Raw genomic sequence first — 17,004 nt, 5'->3', positions numbered from 1 at the left:
AAGGACAAGGGGAAAGAATATACAAGAGTCAGAATATAAGAAAACCTGAACAAAATACAATCTTTATTAATTATTTACATTACATACAATGCAATACTACAAGGCTTTCTACACATTCCACAGAGAAGTGCTCACAGATCGAACAGTACCAAACTGGGAACGCCACGGATCAACCCAGGGCTCGAGATAGATGACTATGTGGGATGGTGAGGAGGAACTTAAACAGTAATATTTGGCATCGCTTAGAAAAAAAAGGTGCTTTTGAACATTTTTTTTTTTTTTAAAGTAATTATTGTTGACTTTTTTTTTTCTCCTCTTCCCAGTCACACGGCAACACAAACACACACACACGCCCTGTTCCAACACAAAATATGACCAGTGTTAACGTAAAAGAAGCACAAAGTGGAATCACCAGCTCCCATTACTTGGAGTGATGACGACGAGTCGTCAATGTAGTAAACATACGCCATTTAGTACGCATCTATGCCGTTTCTAGAAAGGATTATCAGGGCCACACTGAAATATGCAATGAGAATTAAGTCAATAAAAGACAAGTAATTTTGGCGGAATTTTTTTTCAACGGTCGTATAGTTATAAAATCATGAGGAAAAAAATCATTGAAAATAAAAGTCTCATTTTACAAGTTTAAGTCATGTTAGGATTGTGTTAAGAAGCAATATTAGAAAAAAAAAAAATATTTTTTATGAGAAATTGAGTTTAAGATGATCCTTTATCAATCCCCAGAGAGGAAATTGGGACAAAAATGCTTCATATTGTTTCCATTCTAGTCTAAATGAGAATAAGGCAGCATGATTAAGAGAATAAAATCACAGAGTGAGAAAACTAACATGTAGGAGAAAAAAGTGAAACAGACATACAGTAATACCCCCGCTACTTCGCGGTTCACCTTTCGCGGAGTGCTTCGCGGGTCTAAAAAATATTCGGGGGCATTGTAGTTTCGCTGAGCGGCACGAGGGGGCGCTGGAGCGGTTAGACGGCCGGCGTGCGCCGAAGAAGAGCGTGGGCGAAGAGGAGAGTGGACGAAGAAGAGCACGTTCCCCCGGGCACGATCCGGGGCGACGTTTCGCGCGGTTCGGACCGTACGAGAGCTCCGGAGGAGGCCGGCCGGCGTGCGTGACAGTTACGCCGAATAGGAGCACCCTCCCCGGGCACGGGCGGGGCGAAATGAAACCGAGTTCAACCGAACGGAGACACGCTTCGGCGGAGCAGGTCCGGCGTGCGTGACGATTAAGCCGGAGAGGAGCACCTCTTCCGCCCGGGCACGAGCGCAGCGCGAGGCTGTCAGTTATGAATGAATAAATGAATAAATAAATAAATGAAGAATGCCACCTTTCATTTCACAGGGCACACCGGACGGCGTACCAGCAGGTAAAAGTCCAAGTAATTAAATAAATACAAAAAGGAGTAATTGAATAAATACAAAAATAATGGCTGGGGAATAAAAAAATAAGTTTTAATAATAATTTTTTTTTTGTTATAACATGAATTTCATTCTCTCTCTCTCTACCCGTATATATATATATATATATATATATATATATATATATATATATATATATATTTATTTATTTATTTTTAAGCATTTTTGAAGGTGCGCCGCTACTTCGCACTTTTTTTTTTTAAAGCATTTTTGAAGGTGCGCCGCTACTTCGCGGATTTTCAGTTTTCGCGGGTGGTCTCGGTCCCCATTAACCGCGATAACCGGGGTATTACTGTACTTCAGAAAAATAAAACAAAGTCATATTTAGAAAAAAAGTAGTTTTGACATTCGTTGATAAGCTTTACTCACTATTGTGGTTTTCTTTAACTCATTCAATACCATTGACGGATAAATACGTCAAAATAAATTTTTTTTTTTACTGGGCTGGTTGTGAATGAGTTAAATAAATTTTGGGAAAATGAGAAAAAAGTCTGAATCACAGAAATTACAACTGAAAAAGAAGTTAATGTCATTGTTAGACGTTTTACTAGAAACTTCACTACTTTTACTTTGCATAATAATTTACTCATAACGTTACAATTCTCGCAACACTATCGACTTTTCTTGTAAAATCATAACTTTTTACTTTCAGCATCAAATTATTTTTTTCTCGTAATCATCGTACTTAACAGTCTCTCGTTTTTTTTTTTTTGTTTTTTTTTTTTACTTTTCACCGTGGCCCAAATATTCCTTTTGACATAATTGCCTCCCATGACGCAGAGGATCCACGTGAACAAGTCCAAACCACATTGCGTAACTTCTGAACATATCAGGTGAAACCGAAAAGCACCAAACAATTCTATTCAAGTAGCATGAAAGGGTTGGGGGGGGGGTGGACTCCTTATGCTTCTTATTATTATTATCGCAAAGCTTTCATTTGCACTACACAATTCAGTTAAGGGCTTATTCTTACACACGAAAACTAAGGGCCTCAACTTAACTCTTGTAAACTTACGCCATGATGGTATTTGAGGCATAAAAGACAGCTCAACATTTATTGCATGCAATGATTATCTCTTTCTGAATTGGTGATGTTCAAACTAGAATACAAAGAGACTGTGAACGAATGATTGCGTCAAAGAGTCCAACAAAGATTATTGCACGTGTGGACCACCAGAACGATAACTGTTGAGCTCGCTCGCCGATTGGTCTTCCTTGCCCTTCTGTGGTAAGCGATTTACGTTCATTGTGCTCCTTGCCTTTTGCAAGCGCTTTTTTCCCCGGAGTGAGTTTTCCCACCAGCGCTTTCCGTTGAACTTTGTCGGTATTGCGTTTTGGTTATATCTAGACGTATACTGTTCCTGTTTTGCTTCGTCTGTAATAAGAAATACCTTTTGTTAAATTCAATCTCTCTGTGTCTGCTTTGAAGAGTCCCGCTCCTATTTTCCAGCGGTTCTGGAAAATATCCCTAACAACGAGAAATCTTTTCCTTTCGGTCATTGTGGGGAGGATCATCAGCCATTAATAAAGGTTTTGTTCAACGAGTGCCATTCAAATTCTTACATTTTAGGTGATGTTTGTAGTTGAAACTGTCTTTCACCCACATACCAACACTACTTCTTACTAATAAATAATCCATTTCGAGACTTCTTTTTAGAATTTTTTTTTTTTTGCTCACTTTTTTTTTTGCAGATTCTGTCATGATAGGCGGTGTATAAAATTATGAGCATGTATGGTGGAGGCTGTTGATTGCTGAGGTTACTAGGTCTCTGAGTACAATGGAGTGCTCTTAATTAAACATTTGAACTGCAAATGGGCGAGGCGAAAGAGGAAAAACAGGAGTTTGGCAGTTGCCCGTCACACGCCCACACACACACACACACACACACACACTTGATTCCACTCTAGTATAACACAGTGTAGGGTAAGCGTGTCTCGATTTCAGGGTGGCAGAAGCAGATTGTGACGTGGAGCTTTGAAATGGAAAGTACCTGGTGTTTCTCGCTCTCGCTTCCTTCTGTGTTCTTTGCATTTATGTCCAAGCGGGCGAGGCTGTGGTGTGTCGCAAGGTGGGGCGGGGGGGAGTTGAGGGAGGGAAGTCTAAAGGGTGATGAGGTCCACCAGGTTGCCCTTGGGCGGCGTCATGCTGTCGGGGAAGAAGTTAACGAGCGTGTCGAAGAGCTGCGTGCGCTGGGCGTACGTCTGGTCCACGTCGGAAAAACCTGGAGGGCAGGTAACATTTAACACAGTAAGTAGCAAAAGGTGAGTTGAATCACTTTTGTGTCAAGCACTCGAGCAGCCATGTCCATGATGGCAACACCGACTCGTGACGGCAAAGGAAAAAAATAAGTTTGGAGTATTACCCAAGGGGATGAAGTCATTACTGGACTTGAACAGAGCTGAGGGCAGGAGCTGGAACTGTAGCGCAACATAAATTGGCGAGAATTATCATCCCATACAGGAGCAAAGTCAAAACAGCATCTGAAGTGAGAAAAAGATCTGCAAAGAAGAAAAATACAGTACCTCTTTGGTCTCCTCGGGGTCTGTGTGGTCCACAGTGAGTGACAGGTTATCCTGCAGGTATTTGAGGGCACTCAGGGGCTCTGTTTGCGCCTTTTCTTCAAACCTGGCCAGAAAAAAAAAGAAAGCGGTGGTGCTGCAATTCTGATAAATAGTCACTAGATGGCAGTTGAATCCCGCAAAATGAACTCTCACCGTTTGGTACCAACTGCAGAAGCACCAAGCATTTATTTTTTTGTTTTATTTAATATTTGAAATTCTTAAACTGCGTATGAAAAAAGTTTTATCTCAATGAAATAATTATCAGGCTTTGACAATTATTTTACTATTTTAATTAAATTATAATTTAGAAACCGAGTCAATAAAATGTCTAAAAGGCCTATCATTTTCTCATATTTTTAGTTAATCAATTCAAAAAATGTAAAAAGTGTTTTGTAATGTTCAAATATTTGTATTTTAACCATTTTCATCATGTGCAATAAATTCATTCATTTCTTAATTAACATTATGAATGAATGCAACAAATCTGGATCAAGATTGGGCCATATTTTGGTAGCATAATGTCAGATCATCAGACGGCGACATGACCACTGGCAGACCTGTACTTCCTGATGAGATATCTGCAGTGGCGCAGCAGGTACTCCTTGGAGGGCCGACACAGTTTCAGGGACCAGAAGTCATCCAGACGCATTTTGGGAGAGCAAGACTTGCCTGGATTGCCGCCAAACAGGTAATGCACCTGGGAACAAGCGCCAATGACCAACAAGCAACAAAAGAAGACTAATTATAGAAAAACTGACTTATTTGTATACTAATGGGTCTCTGAATGGCCTGCCATCTCATTGGGAGTGAAATTAAAACCCGACAGTGAACCCTTTACATCCCTTAGTCCTGAAAATGTCTCTGGAAGCAAGCCTTTTGTTCATTAACAAAATGCATCAGGTTAAAAATGCACACCGCAGTTATGCCGTGTCACTATTCGCCAGAAATGTGGCGCGTGACATAAAAGCCCGTACCTTGTGCATCTCGTCATAGACCAGCTGGTGAGCGAAGCGCGGACACGGCTCCTCCTCCTGCATAAGCTTGCTGGGGTTTTCCTTCACGGCCTGGTCGTTCTTATACACGCAGGACCTTGGATAGCAACACAAATAGAAGTTGAAGTACGTAAGCATCAATCAACTATTCCATTATTTGTAGTTTGTATATATTCGTTTTCATTCAGATAGAACTATTAGTTAAAATCCAAACTCCTTCATGAATCCCATGAGGGTTATTAAAGGAACAAAACATAACCTCCTTTGTGGAGATAACAAATGACAACACGCTCGCCAAAAGAGCAATGAGCACACATCCGCATCAAACGTCTCGCTGGCCTGCTTGACAAAGAACAGCTAAAATCAGTGTTTTGGAACATTGAGGACGGCCTGTGCTTTCCACAACCACTGATTCCAAAACGGTGAGTGCAATTACAGGACACAAACACACACACACAGCTGCACCCTCGAGGGGCTGCTCTCCCACCGTTGGGTGGCCTACCAGTTGTTGCGAGCGATGTCATAGATCCAAAAAGAGTTGCGGACGTTCTCCTCGCGTTTGTCTTTGTCCTTGCTGAGGCCCGACAGGACGTGGATCTCGTTGAGCTCGGGGTCGATGGTGGCTCTCTGGGTAAAGCCCGTCATCGGTACTAGGGAGCACACGGGAGAAAAATACCGAAGCGGCAGAATAAGAGGCTCTAAAAAAAAAAAAAGAGGAAAACTTAACAGTGTGTCGCCATGGCAACAGACCGGAGTGCACAGCATGCAAATTCAGCCTGACTTTCAAATCCTCCCTTACGCCTCATTTGCAGTAAAATCCCCCTGTTCAGCTCTTTATATGACGGTCAACAAATCACGTTTCACAAACTAGCAAGAAAGCAAAATGAATACTTCATTACGATCATTTCTTGGAGCCTTTTCGAGGCGCCCAATCGTCATTTACACGCCGGTTAAAAAGCAGAACAGGCTTACTCGAGATACATCCATTTAGCTTGCAATCGTAAGACTCCCAACCGGACATTATTATTTTTTTTTCCAGCTCTAAAACAGCGGTTCATTCAATCTCGCCAACAGTGACTGTACTTTGGCAAATATTCACGAGCGGCGATAAAGGCTGGCTCTGTCGACGGACGTCAGCGACGAGGCTACAGCAGCGCTGCCTGAGCTGCGCATTCGCTCACATGAGAGTGAGAGAGATTTACAAGACACAAAGAAGCAACTGTTTGCGCTGACCACTTCCTTCCTTCCGTCCCTTTCAGTTGTTTTTATGCATTTGCACACTGTTGCTGGCAATTTGTCATCTCTTATGGTGTCCAGATTGCGCAGCATATTTTTTTCGGGGCACTGAGTGATTTATAGATATTAGCAATTAATTAGAATTTGATGACTTTTTTTTTTTTTTTTTGCCCATGTTGACAACAAACAACATGGCTGAGAACAGCGAGGAGCTACGTTCCGAAAGCTGTCAGTGTTGCCAAGTCAGCAACTTTTCCACCCCCTCCCTCTTTTCAAACACTCACAAATTCAGTACTTGCTCAGAATAAGAAAAAAAAAAAAGGCCACATCACTTGAACCGAAGTCAACTCTTACCCATGCCCGAGTCCTTCTTGGTGCCGTCAGATATGATCTCGACGTGATCGCCATCCACGTCGTAGCTGAAGAAATCATTGAGGTAGGTCTTTGATCTCTGACCCCCAAACACATAGAGACAGCGGTTTCTCTGAGAGTGACAACAGAGAGAGGGAAGCGTGATGAAGATACAAGCTCATCAGACAGGACGATTCGTTTTGCAGACTCACGGTGTGGAAGAGCATGCAATGTCCGATACGTGACTGGATATCCTCCGGCCCGGCGTTGCACGAATCTTCCCGCAGGATGCTCCACGTGGCCGCTTGACAGTGGTAGGCGTAAAGGCCGCTGAACTGCGGCTCGGACGTGCGGCTGTCCTCCACGCTGCCGTTGCACGTTAATATCCGGCCCCCAAACGTATAGATCATGTGCTTTTCCGAGTCCATGCACATCTGTTTGGATGACAAAACGGCGAGGGAAGGAGACATGAGGCTGACGCTGGAGGCGGCGTTTTGGATTGAGTTTTGTATTTCAATGACAACGACGTCAACAAACTTTGGTTACCTGGTGGTCGAACACCAGCTTGGGCCCGCCGTCGGCCGCCGTGTCCTCGCTGAGGAGCGCCCACGTGTTGACGTCGATGTCGTAGCGGTAGAAGTCGCTCTTTAAGGACTTGCTGTTCCTGACACTGGAGTCCAGGTAGCGGCCCAGCGTGTAGATCTGGCGCCGCTGCGAGTCGATGCACATCTTATGGCAGGAGCGAGCACTCGGGCCGTTCTGATCAAAACACGGGCTCGTTAAAAGTTTGTGAGAAACGCTCTACACATAATTCCAGACTTTTCGCCTCATGTGTTCTGGTCACATTACTTCTTTCTCAGTGTCCCTGGAGATGCAGACCCACTGGTTCTCCTGAACGCTGTAAGCCCAGAAGTCGGCAAGGTCCTGCGTGCCATCCCAGCCGCCAAACAAGTACACCGTCTCTGCGGGACACAACTGATGCTTGAGAAATGTCCAAAGCTGACATAATAATGTCATGTCACACAAACAATGTGAAATGATACCTATAGTTGCGGTCCGAGAATGTTCAAAGGTTAGTTATGGTGTGAGGCAAGTGGAAATGAAGTGGAGGAACTAATTGAGGCATTGCGTCTACAGGGGCGAATGCCCCGATTTGCAGATAAACAGTCGTGGAATCATGGTTAACGGCTTTAAAAGGAATGCTCTCTGAGCCATCTCCATTTTCCCCCAAAAATGAAAATCTAACTCTTGTGCAAACATCCAACTAGACAAAAGGTCAGTGTGTGCCTTGCTGAAACAAAGCCCTTCTCTTGGCTCGGCAGACAATAACGTGTCACTCGCTCGCACGCAGGCACGCACGCTTCCAGCAGGGAAGTACGCATCAACCGCCAAACGATACGGAATCATCTGATTAAACACAAATAAAGCGTCGCAAGAGTTGTGCGGAGGAGGAAATGAGTCAGAGCGTTTCGCCTGGTTAAAACAGCCAAGTCAGAACACTGCATGTGTGTGTGTGTGCGTGTGTGTGCGCTCTCACCAGTCTGAACGTCAATGACCATTTGATGTCCTCCCCTCATCCCCGGCCTGTTGTCGTCACCGTCGCCTGTGGAGAGCAGAGGAAGGCATGTACAAAGAAGGCATGTGAGCATGGGTTGCAGGTGGGCGGAGATCGGAAAGCAAGAGGATGACGTGGAATGAGTTGAAAGGTTGAAAGTTCAGCGACACACACACACACAGAAACACAAAGAGGAAGGCGACATTGTTTTAGCGTCGCAGCTTTGACATGATTCTGAAATGTTTGGATAAGTCCCACTTTTAATAGATGGCCTCACTGTTCATGTCGTCTCTGTTGATTTCTTGGGCGCTTGTACCTTTGTTGCATTTGGGGATGATCTGACTCCACCTGGGCTTGTACTCCTGCTGGCTGATATACTGGTTAAACAAACCGTCTAAGAAGAGAGAAGTGGCATCAGCGCACACATGAACTGGACAAATAAACGGGATTCGCTGAAACGGGACCGGACCTCGGACGGCTTTGTCAATGAGATCCTCGCAGGCGTCGAAATCGCCTTGCAGCACCAGGCGGTCGTGCAGGTGGGTGAGCATGGGGTGTTCAAGAGCTATGCGTGTCTTCTTCTGCAGGGACTCGAAGGCCTCGGTGTAGTTGTGTTGACGGAAGTGTTTGAGGCAAAGGCGGATGGCTTCCTGTTCCCTGTACTGCAAATACAGAATTAAGACACTTGATACTCACTGCCCAGCTTTACTTACTAGGATGATAGTATATTTCAACTTAAATGGGCTCCTAAATAAATTAGCGCGTCATAAAAAGGGCATAGACATGCAAAATTTTTCAACCGTTTCATTAAAATTAAGGCAATCGTGAGAAGGACGCAAATGAGGAAAACAAGTGAACTATGTAGAAGTAGTAACTAGGTAAGGCCAGCAGAGGGTGCTAGAGATCCAGTCTGAGCTAATTTGCTGGCTAAAGAAGCAGAAAATGTAAAAAATAAAATAAATACATTTTCAGGACTAGACCTAAAGCCATGTAAAAAAAAAAATCATGTTTCATAAATCAAGTATAAATATGAATGATAAACATATCACCCGGATTTGCGCACACACACACACACACACACATAAATAAAAATGATTCGTTGGCATTTTCTACCACTAAAATGTATATTCCTTAGTAAACATGCCCATGACGTGTAAAAGTAAAATTAGCTTGCAACTAAACTCTGTTCAGTTCAACAGTGAAAATCAAAGTGGGGAGTGAAGAACAATCATTCATTAAATGCAGCAAATATGAAAAAAAATTTCCCTTCCTGTTATGTTGCCGGTCAACCAGAACTATTCTAAAGGTATTATAAATCTAAAAACAAAAACTAATGAATGTAAATATATGAAGGCATTTTTTGGCACAAAAAAAAAATATTAGCCTTCATTTTATTTTTATTTTTTTTAAATACTCAAGCCTCCATCTTACCTTGCTGTACCAGTTAAGGCAGGGCTGCACTACATCCGGATCCTCGATACCATGCAGCTCAATGTACCAGATGCTGAAGTTAAAACTCGGACCCCATGACATCAGAGGCACTGAAAGACAGCGCATGAAAAAAAAAAAAAATCAGGGCAAACAGCTTGAGAAGGCCAACATTAGATTTGCCTCCAAGCAAAGCGCTCCTCACCTATTTTGACAAATCTGCAGGGAAACATCTGCTCGTCAATCTTGTGCTTTAAGGTGAATGTTTCCTTGTTGTAGTCGTTCTTAAGGCCACTGGCAGAGGGGAAGATATAAAAGAGACCGCACTTTCACTATTTCGATAGTTGTACGTGGTGAATTCTCGCACATGCTGGGAAAATCGGTTAAATTAGATATATTAGGCTTTTCTTTTTCTCCTTCATTAGAGATTTGGGCGCTTTGTATTACTAGCATGGTCACAGCACACATTAAAACATATAAACCAAAACACCAGTTTATTTGTAGTCCAGTAATTAAAAATTGAACTTTTCATAATATGTTCTCCTTTACCATAAATAAATAACATTTTCATATGAGCCAGTATTTGTAAGCAGGTGAAGCTCACCTGGACAAAAGCTCTGTCATGTTTTCTTCACTCATGCCACCGAACACCTTGAACTTCTTCAGGTTGCAGACGTGCGTTTTCTCGTACTTCCCGAAGGTGATGCTCTGAACAATCGCAGGCCTCTCCAGCTTCAAGATTAAAAACTGCAAAAAGCAGTTGAATAAGCTCAAAAAGACAGTGGAAGTTATGCAACACTGGCTAAAAAGGGGCATTTTGCAGCATTATTAATTACCTGTGGAGGGTAATTGCTCTCAGATGACCATCTGGACGACTGATCATTAGGTTTGTCCACCAAAATGTTCCTATAAAAAAGAAAAAAAGAAAGAAAGGAAAGCAAGAGTCAAGTAAATACTAAAAAGAAAATACGGCGAAAGAATCACTGCACAAGTACAGTTCAGTTGTAGTTATGTATGTACTTTTAACTTAACGATAAATACACATGCTTTTAATCATCAAGAATTGCTTGCTGGTGCATGTTTTGATTAGAGGGTAGTTGGTGTAAATTTTTTAAAATAACGGTCTAATATTGTGATTTATTATAACGTGTGATGCCATTACTATCATGTTATGTGGAGGGGGGGTTGCTCGTCGAAACCAGTCACCTCAGCATTTAGGATGTAATAAAACGTCATATTTAATGTCCTACTTTTTAAGTACCCACTTTTGTATTAGCCGAAAAGTACAAGTAAATGTAGTGCATCGTTTTACAGAGTTCAAATGTTTCCGGCATGCATCATGGTGGTCCTGCATGCCCCTTTTCTTCTGTTGTCAATTACACTGCGATGAATATTTATTCAAAATGCAGAGAGAGGAAAAAGTGCAATAAATAGTACAGGATACATCGACACACCGCCATGTCGTTAAAACGAGACGTAATGCACATAATAAGGGAGGGGAAAGTAATATTTGAAGGTAGTGTCACTGAGTGACTATATATATATTTCCCAGAACCGACTAAACGAATCTAAAATATCATTCGTACTGAGTTTCTGCCACGAATGATTCCAAAAAAATGTCGCTAGCATCGTTAGCCAAAGCTAGCTAGCATAGATTTCAGACGAGGTGCGAGGCCAAAAAGCTCACTAACTCGGTGCTCACAGGACATTGCAAAGGGCCTAAATGCAGATAGCGGGCAGACGAATGTGGAAATTACTCACTCGGGTAAATACGTGGAGGAGTACGAGCTCCATTTAAAAACGTTGAACGTGAGAACTCTGCTCTCTGGAACGACAGCCATCTTGTTGCAGGAAGGAAAAAAAACAAGCGGGGGGAGCTAAGGAAGAGGCGCGTTGGCCCTAAAAGACACACAGCACATTTTTTCGGTTCACATAATTTGCATTTCCTTTCATGGTTATCATATTTAATCTATTTAACGTCCTTAGCATCTCTTAAAACAACATCCCAAAGAACAACAAATGCATATTTTTACTTCACAATATAATGGTTTTATTACACACGTTAAGAATGCATCTTATAAATGAACACTCATAACAAATTGGCGAATATAATAAGTACTGTATGCATTGACGTTAGGAGGGAATTTCTGAGACGTGGTAGGGCTTTAATACAAAAAAAAAACGCACGCCCTACATTCACAGAACGAGCACGCTTGCCCTGACAAATATGGCGGCGACAAACACGCGTCACGTACGTACAGCCGCGTGAAAAATAAGCACATAACCACAATCCACGTACGCACTCGCTGTAAATTTGTCAAACTAAGAATTCAATACCCACGCAAGTCATTGAACGGAAATGGTCAAATTCTGTGATTATTAGATCTGCATGTAAGTTATATCAGTAAAAACAGAAAATAACAATTCTGTTGCTTTCTAGTAAGCAACCTTGGGTCATTTAACACAGTCTGGATGTGAACATGGAGTATTTTTCTTTTCTTTCTATTTATCTATCTATTTATCTATCGATTGAGCAGGAAAAGCCTACTAGAACATCTGAAGATCGTTTGGGGTTAATAGAAGGCAAATGGTGGCAGGAGTAGTGCGCTAATGTCCTGTTTAATTCCAAACACAACATCGTCCTCGGTTGAAGGAGGGTGTGCACACTTGTGCAACCACAGCAAAATGTTTCTCTCTTTGTCAGATGAGTTGTAAAAGGTTATAGGTCAAAGTAACGGTAGTAAAAGATTTGAAATGATTGACCTGGATCTAATTTTTTACAATACAAAAACCTGGAATATGAACAGGGGTGTGTAGACTTTTGCTAACCGTTTTAAATGTACTGTCAGTGGGACGTGCTGCCCTCGTGCAAGAAATTTTCACTTTATAATAGTTTTATAAAGCAACTTTTGAGAGTGATGTCAGCCTTTCACGACACATCGAGTCGGCGGACACAAACACTGCAGATGCATCATCAGATGACTAATATCTATTCCCGATAAAGGGCTCTCCTCTACATCATCTTATTGTACTCCAAGGCACGACTCATCTCCCGCAACGCTCGAGTCCCCCACTCCTGCGCCACTTCTTCTTGGGGGCGTGTCCTGACCTCCTCATGTACATTAAATAAAGCATCACTTTAATCCGATCGAGCCCTGTAATTCTATCGCTTTAATGGTTTCGTTGGACCGTTTGTTTGGAAAATTGGTCCGCAATAAATGTGTCATGGTGATAATAATATCTTTATGTGATTTACAACAACATTTTGCATTGCATGCATTATTCTATGTTCTATAATGGGATTTATGGCACAAAGCCAAAACAGAAGTATAGGATGTATATGACTCATGATTAATAAAAAAAAAAATAGTAAACGCAATGTCACAAGTTTGCATGTGAATGATCTTTTTTTTTTTTTTTTTTTTTTTAACCATTGGAGAAAATTAATCTTTGAGGCAGACACAGAGACAACATTGTTCCATTTTTTTTTTTTTTTGCCCAGCATGGGAGGTTATAAGGAGGAGATTTGTGATTTACGGTCCTCTTGTTACACTCAGGATGAGTAAGATTTCTTGCAACAGATTTGAATTGATGTACTGTTTTGAATGAATGGAAATATGAGAAACATGACAAGGCAGTGCCGCGAGGCAATGGCAGGGCATCCTAGCCACATTGGAAAATCTTAATTGGTAAATAGTTCTAATTATATAATGATAATTTGTAATCATAATAATACTTACAGGTACATTCGCACTTGTGTGCGGGCAGCGTGGGGTCGGTTTCTTCTCAGTGAGGGCGTCTGTGTGTGTCCTGTGACTGGTGACCAGTTCAGGGCCTAGTGAGCTCTTTGCCAGTAGTCAGCTGGGATACGATCCAGCACAGCCTGTGTGGATGATAACAATAATACTTATTATTATTATTCAGAGCAGGGCACTTGACCCTTTTTTACCGGTCAGTCCCACACCCTGCTACTTTGGTACGGTTCCAGCTTTGACCCTCTGGCCTTATTCCTAAAAATTGTCAGCACCGGACAGCACCCCTCCCAAAAAAAAAAAAAAATGTCTGTGAATGACGCTGCCATGGGAGAAATGCTAACGGTAGAGGTTTATTTAAATATTAGCTGGCTAGTTTACTATTCAAATCCGCTTACTTCATTATGGTCTTTTTTGTCTTTTTCTTCTTCTTTCTTCCGGACTAAAATCCACCTCCAGCCTTTGTTAATTGAACCCTTTTTTAAAAAATTGTCAATCCCTGTGCAAAAAAAAAAAAAAAAAAAAAAAAAAAAAAAGGCCGACCAGCCGGGCCGGACTGTTCCGCCCCCAGGATGGACTGCCCAGCTCTGTTATTACTTTTAAAATGGTATTATTATTTTGAAGTGGTATTATAATATTGTAACGTTTTCTTAATAATCATAACTTGATATTCTTTTGTTCCTGGTGATCAGTCTCAAAAATAATAATTATAATGAATTGTAATTATGAACTATAATTTTACATTGGAGTTATGTTCAGGATAATTATAACTATTATTTTTAGTTGTGGTTAGAGGATGTTATAATAATAACCTTTGTTGTAGCATTAAAAGCACCAGGTTTGATCTCATCCATTCCTCCTCCTCCTCATCATCATCATCATCATGACTGCAGCGTCATATTTTTGCAATGGCTCCCGGTGACATCACCACACGCTCGTCATCATCTTTCCGGTAAAAGCACAGCCCACCGGCCCAGGTGCCATCAGAGTTTTTCTCTCTTTCTGTTTTTTTTTTTTTTTTTAAACACCCTTTTTCGCGAGAAGCCATCACGTGGGAGGCCCCTTTAAGCTGCCACTGACGGAGGCCCGAGCGTGTCACATGGACATGATATCATGACCGGGCAGGAACACAGCGAGCGAGGGAGCGAGGCCACTTCTTCTTGGGCTCGGAGTGGTGAGGGGAAAAAGAGGGGGGCGGCGGAGGAACAAAAACGCGCGGAGTCATTTCACGACTGGGGGGGGAGCGAGGATCGGGAACGCGGGACTCGGACTTGTCGGTTATACAATCCACCTGCCAGCAGCTGTGACGCGCTTTCAAAACAAATTGACGGAGGAAACATCGCGGTCCCGGAGCAGCGCCTTTTTGAGTGTGAGTGAAGTTATTTTCTCTCCTTGCTGATGTGCGCCAAGCGGCTGCATGTGCGCTTTTGTCGCAGGTGCGTTTTTGCGCATACGTTTGACAGTTCGTTTTGACTTGGCTTTGGTCGCGCGTAAACGCGTTAAGAACTAGTTCTCCCACACAGGGGAGATTACGTGTTCATTCTCTCGTTCGCCACCAGTGTCCGCATTCCAGGTGCTGTTGCGCACATCGAAATGGAAGTAAACAAGTGGGAATAAGGAGTGAGAGGGGGGGGGGCAAAAAAAAAAAATACCGCGTGTTTTGATCATCAAGCGCAACGGCCGCGGGCAGGACTGGAAATATCCTGAAAACATCCGCGAACACGGAAACAAGTTGTCATCGGGGGGTGGAGGGGGGGTCTATTTTATTATTTATTTCTTTATTTAATTTTTACATTTAAAAATAAAAAGCAATTAACTTAACGTATCCCGTGGCAACAAACCAAACATCAGTCACACAGTACAAGTTAGGGTTCTCGATCTGGAAGTTGTTCGACTAGATCGATAGATAGATCGATGTTCAATCCGGTTACCACACTGTCGATGGATGATTGATGGACGGATGGACAGACAGATATTGACAGAGTTTCTTTGGACTTTGTGTTTGTTCTGAGTATTGCTCCGTCCAATTATCACACTGTCTGTAGATCTATCTATTGAGCAGGAAAAGCCTACTAGAACATCTAAAGATTGTTTGGGGTTAATAGAAGGCAAATAGTGGCAGGAGTAGTGCGCTAATGTCCTGTTTAATTCCGAACACAACATCGTCCTCGGTTAAAGGAGGGTGTGCACACTTGTGCAACCACAGTACCTCAGTTGTTTATTTTTATTTCCCATCTCAGAACAAATGAGCTTGACTCACTTGAGTTGGATGGAAAGGTTACAAGTCACATTCATGGTGGGGAAAAAGTTTTTAATTTTTTTTTTTTTTTGGGGGGGGGGCGGTTCTCTCTCTCTCTGCAGTGTCAACATAATGTATGCTCGTGGACCACTTTGTAGGCACGGTTTCCCTCAGAGGGCCGTGCAAAACCACATTATATACATATATCACTATTATATTACATTTATGATTACATATACAAAACCAATTGATACCAAGTTTTGACAATCTGAATGAACAAGAATAGCTCGATCAAAAAAAAAGTTATCTCTCAATGTGATCAAAGTGAAGACAATTTAGATGCACAGTGATTTATTTTTATTTTTTGGCATTATATGAATGCTGATTATTGGCATATTTATGCATAAATTGCGCCCCCTTGTGGTTAGATAGTTGCACCCTTTCCCCCATGATCAATCAAGAATATGAAATGGCCATCCCTATACCAAGCGTTTTATTGGGCCTTGTTGGACATCAATATTTTAAATTGTAGTTGGACACTGTCAACGCTTTAACAACCAAATCAAAGAGTATTACGCAGTACGGTACGGGTTTTAAGAATGAAATTAATTGACTGTAATCTCTACGATATGATTGGAGCCCTTCGGCTGGCATCCAGAAGCAGCCACGGTGTTTGTCTCGCTTGGGTCAACAAACCACTGCGACGAGCCTGAGAATGCAATTATTTAAACATGAGCTCAAATGAGGAAATAGTCGAGCTCTAGTTAATGCTAACAATGCTTCCCTTTTAGTAGAAAAGTTGATTTTCTTACTATGCTTATGTCCTAAATTAAAAAAAAAAAATTGCTTTGAATGGAGCAATTGTGTGCGATGATCCCTCCTGTAAACAAAGTTAAGGAAATGTGCCCAAACAAGTCCAAGTAGTGGCGGGTGTGAGCCGTCCTCGCATGACAATAAAATGTGCGATAATCCCGTGGCATTAACCGCCGTTAATCCTTTGCCTTCATGACGGGCAAATCTCTCGTCCTCATGCGGCAAATTTATCTCATCTAAAATTTAAAATATTCCATTTTTTTTCTTGTCGTTTTTTTGTACTGTATAAAAACAATTATTTCCATTGATTGATTATTTTGGGGAAAAAATAAACTTGAAATGGTGATGCAAGTACAGGAAGATTGAATGGAGAGGTCGTGCCACCTGTGGCAAGTCCAACCAACGATCGCGGGGACACTGAATCAGGCAAGAGAACATGCGACACTGAGCTCATGAAAACCTTGTCCCGGCTGGACGCAATTTTGTGAATCCAGCACATCTGATTACGACCTCCAATCTCGTCCCAAAATCCCCGACGACATCGCTCCTGTGTTGCGTTACATTGTGCAGGCGTTCCTAATTTTGTGTCGGTGTGTGACGATATACGCAGAAGACTCGAATCGCAGATTAGCTGT

The 17,004-nt window shown here is 42.1% G+C and overlaps 1 protein-coding gene across 2 annotated transcripts; it reads right to left on the bottom strand.

The window, feature by feature from the left end:
- Window positions 1-2,719: 2,719 nt before the first annotated feature.
- mkln1 (muskelin 1, intracellular mediator containing kelch motifs) lies at window positions 2,720-13,418 on the bottom strand. Of its 2 annotated transcripts, none has more exons than XM_088288698.1 (19): window positions 13,306-13,418; window positions 11,327-11,464; window positions 10,402-10,471; window positions 10,170-10,312; window positions 9,771-9,859; window positions 9,569-9,678; window positions 8,607-8,799; window positions 8,454-8,531; window positions 8,120-8,185; window positions 7,432-7,544; window positions 7,129-7,341; window positions 6,795-7,016; window positions 6,586-6,715; window positions 5,498-5,645; window positions 4,978-5,092; window positions 4,561-4,700; window positions 3,965-4,067; window positions 3,805-3,859; window positions 2,720-3,663 (listed from the first exon to the last, which is right to left on the bottom strand). In XM_088288698.1, the coding sequence occupies exons 2-19, from the start codon at window positions 11,404-11,406 to the stop codon at window positions 3,542-3,544; spliced, it is 2,190 nt and encodes a 729-aa protein (XP_088144824.1). In that variant the 5' UTR covers window positions 11,407-11,464; window positions 13,306-13,418; the 3' UTR covers window positions 2,720-3,541. The 2 variants fall into 2 exon arrangements, with proteins under 2 accessions (XP_088144824.1, XP_088144823.1); XM_088288697.1 differs by having other exon boundaries at window positions 8,415-8,531; window positions 13,306-13,411.
- Between the last annotated feature and the right edge of the window lie 3,586 nt (window positions 13,419-17,004).

Source organism: Idiotropiscis lumnitzeri, chromosome 2, assembly GCF_059441095.1.
Source record: "Idiotropiscis lumnitzeri isolate Australia: NSW breed Sydney's pygmy pipehorse chromosome 2, RoL_Ilum_1.0, whole genome shotgun sequence".
In the NCBI taxonomy this organism is placed as follows: Eukaryota; Metazoa; Chordata; class Actinopteri; order Syngnathiformes; family Syngnathidae; genus Idiotropiscis; species Idiotropiscis lumnitzeri.
Note: the sequence above shows the minus strand (reverse complement) of the source record. Positions and strands in the feature narration are given on the sequence as shown.

Coding starts and splice junctions, on each gene's coding strand:
- mkln1 (XM_088288697.1), bottom strand. CDS start 11,406: ATGGCTGTCGTTCCAGAGAGCAGAGTTCTCACGTTCAACGTTTTTAAA. Junction 7,545..8,119: donor GGTCATTGACGTTCAGACTG/GTGAGAGCGCAC, acceptor TGTGTCCCGCAG/AGACGGTGTACTTGTTTGGC. Junction 7,342..7,431: donor CCAGGGACACTGAGAAAGAA/GTAATGTGACCA, acceptor TGTTTTGATCAG/AACGGCCCGAGTGCTCGCTC.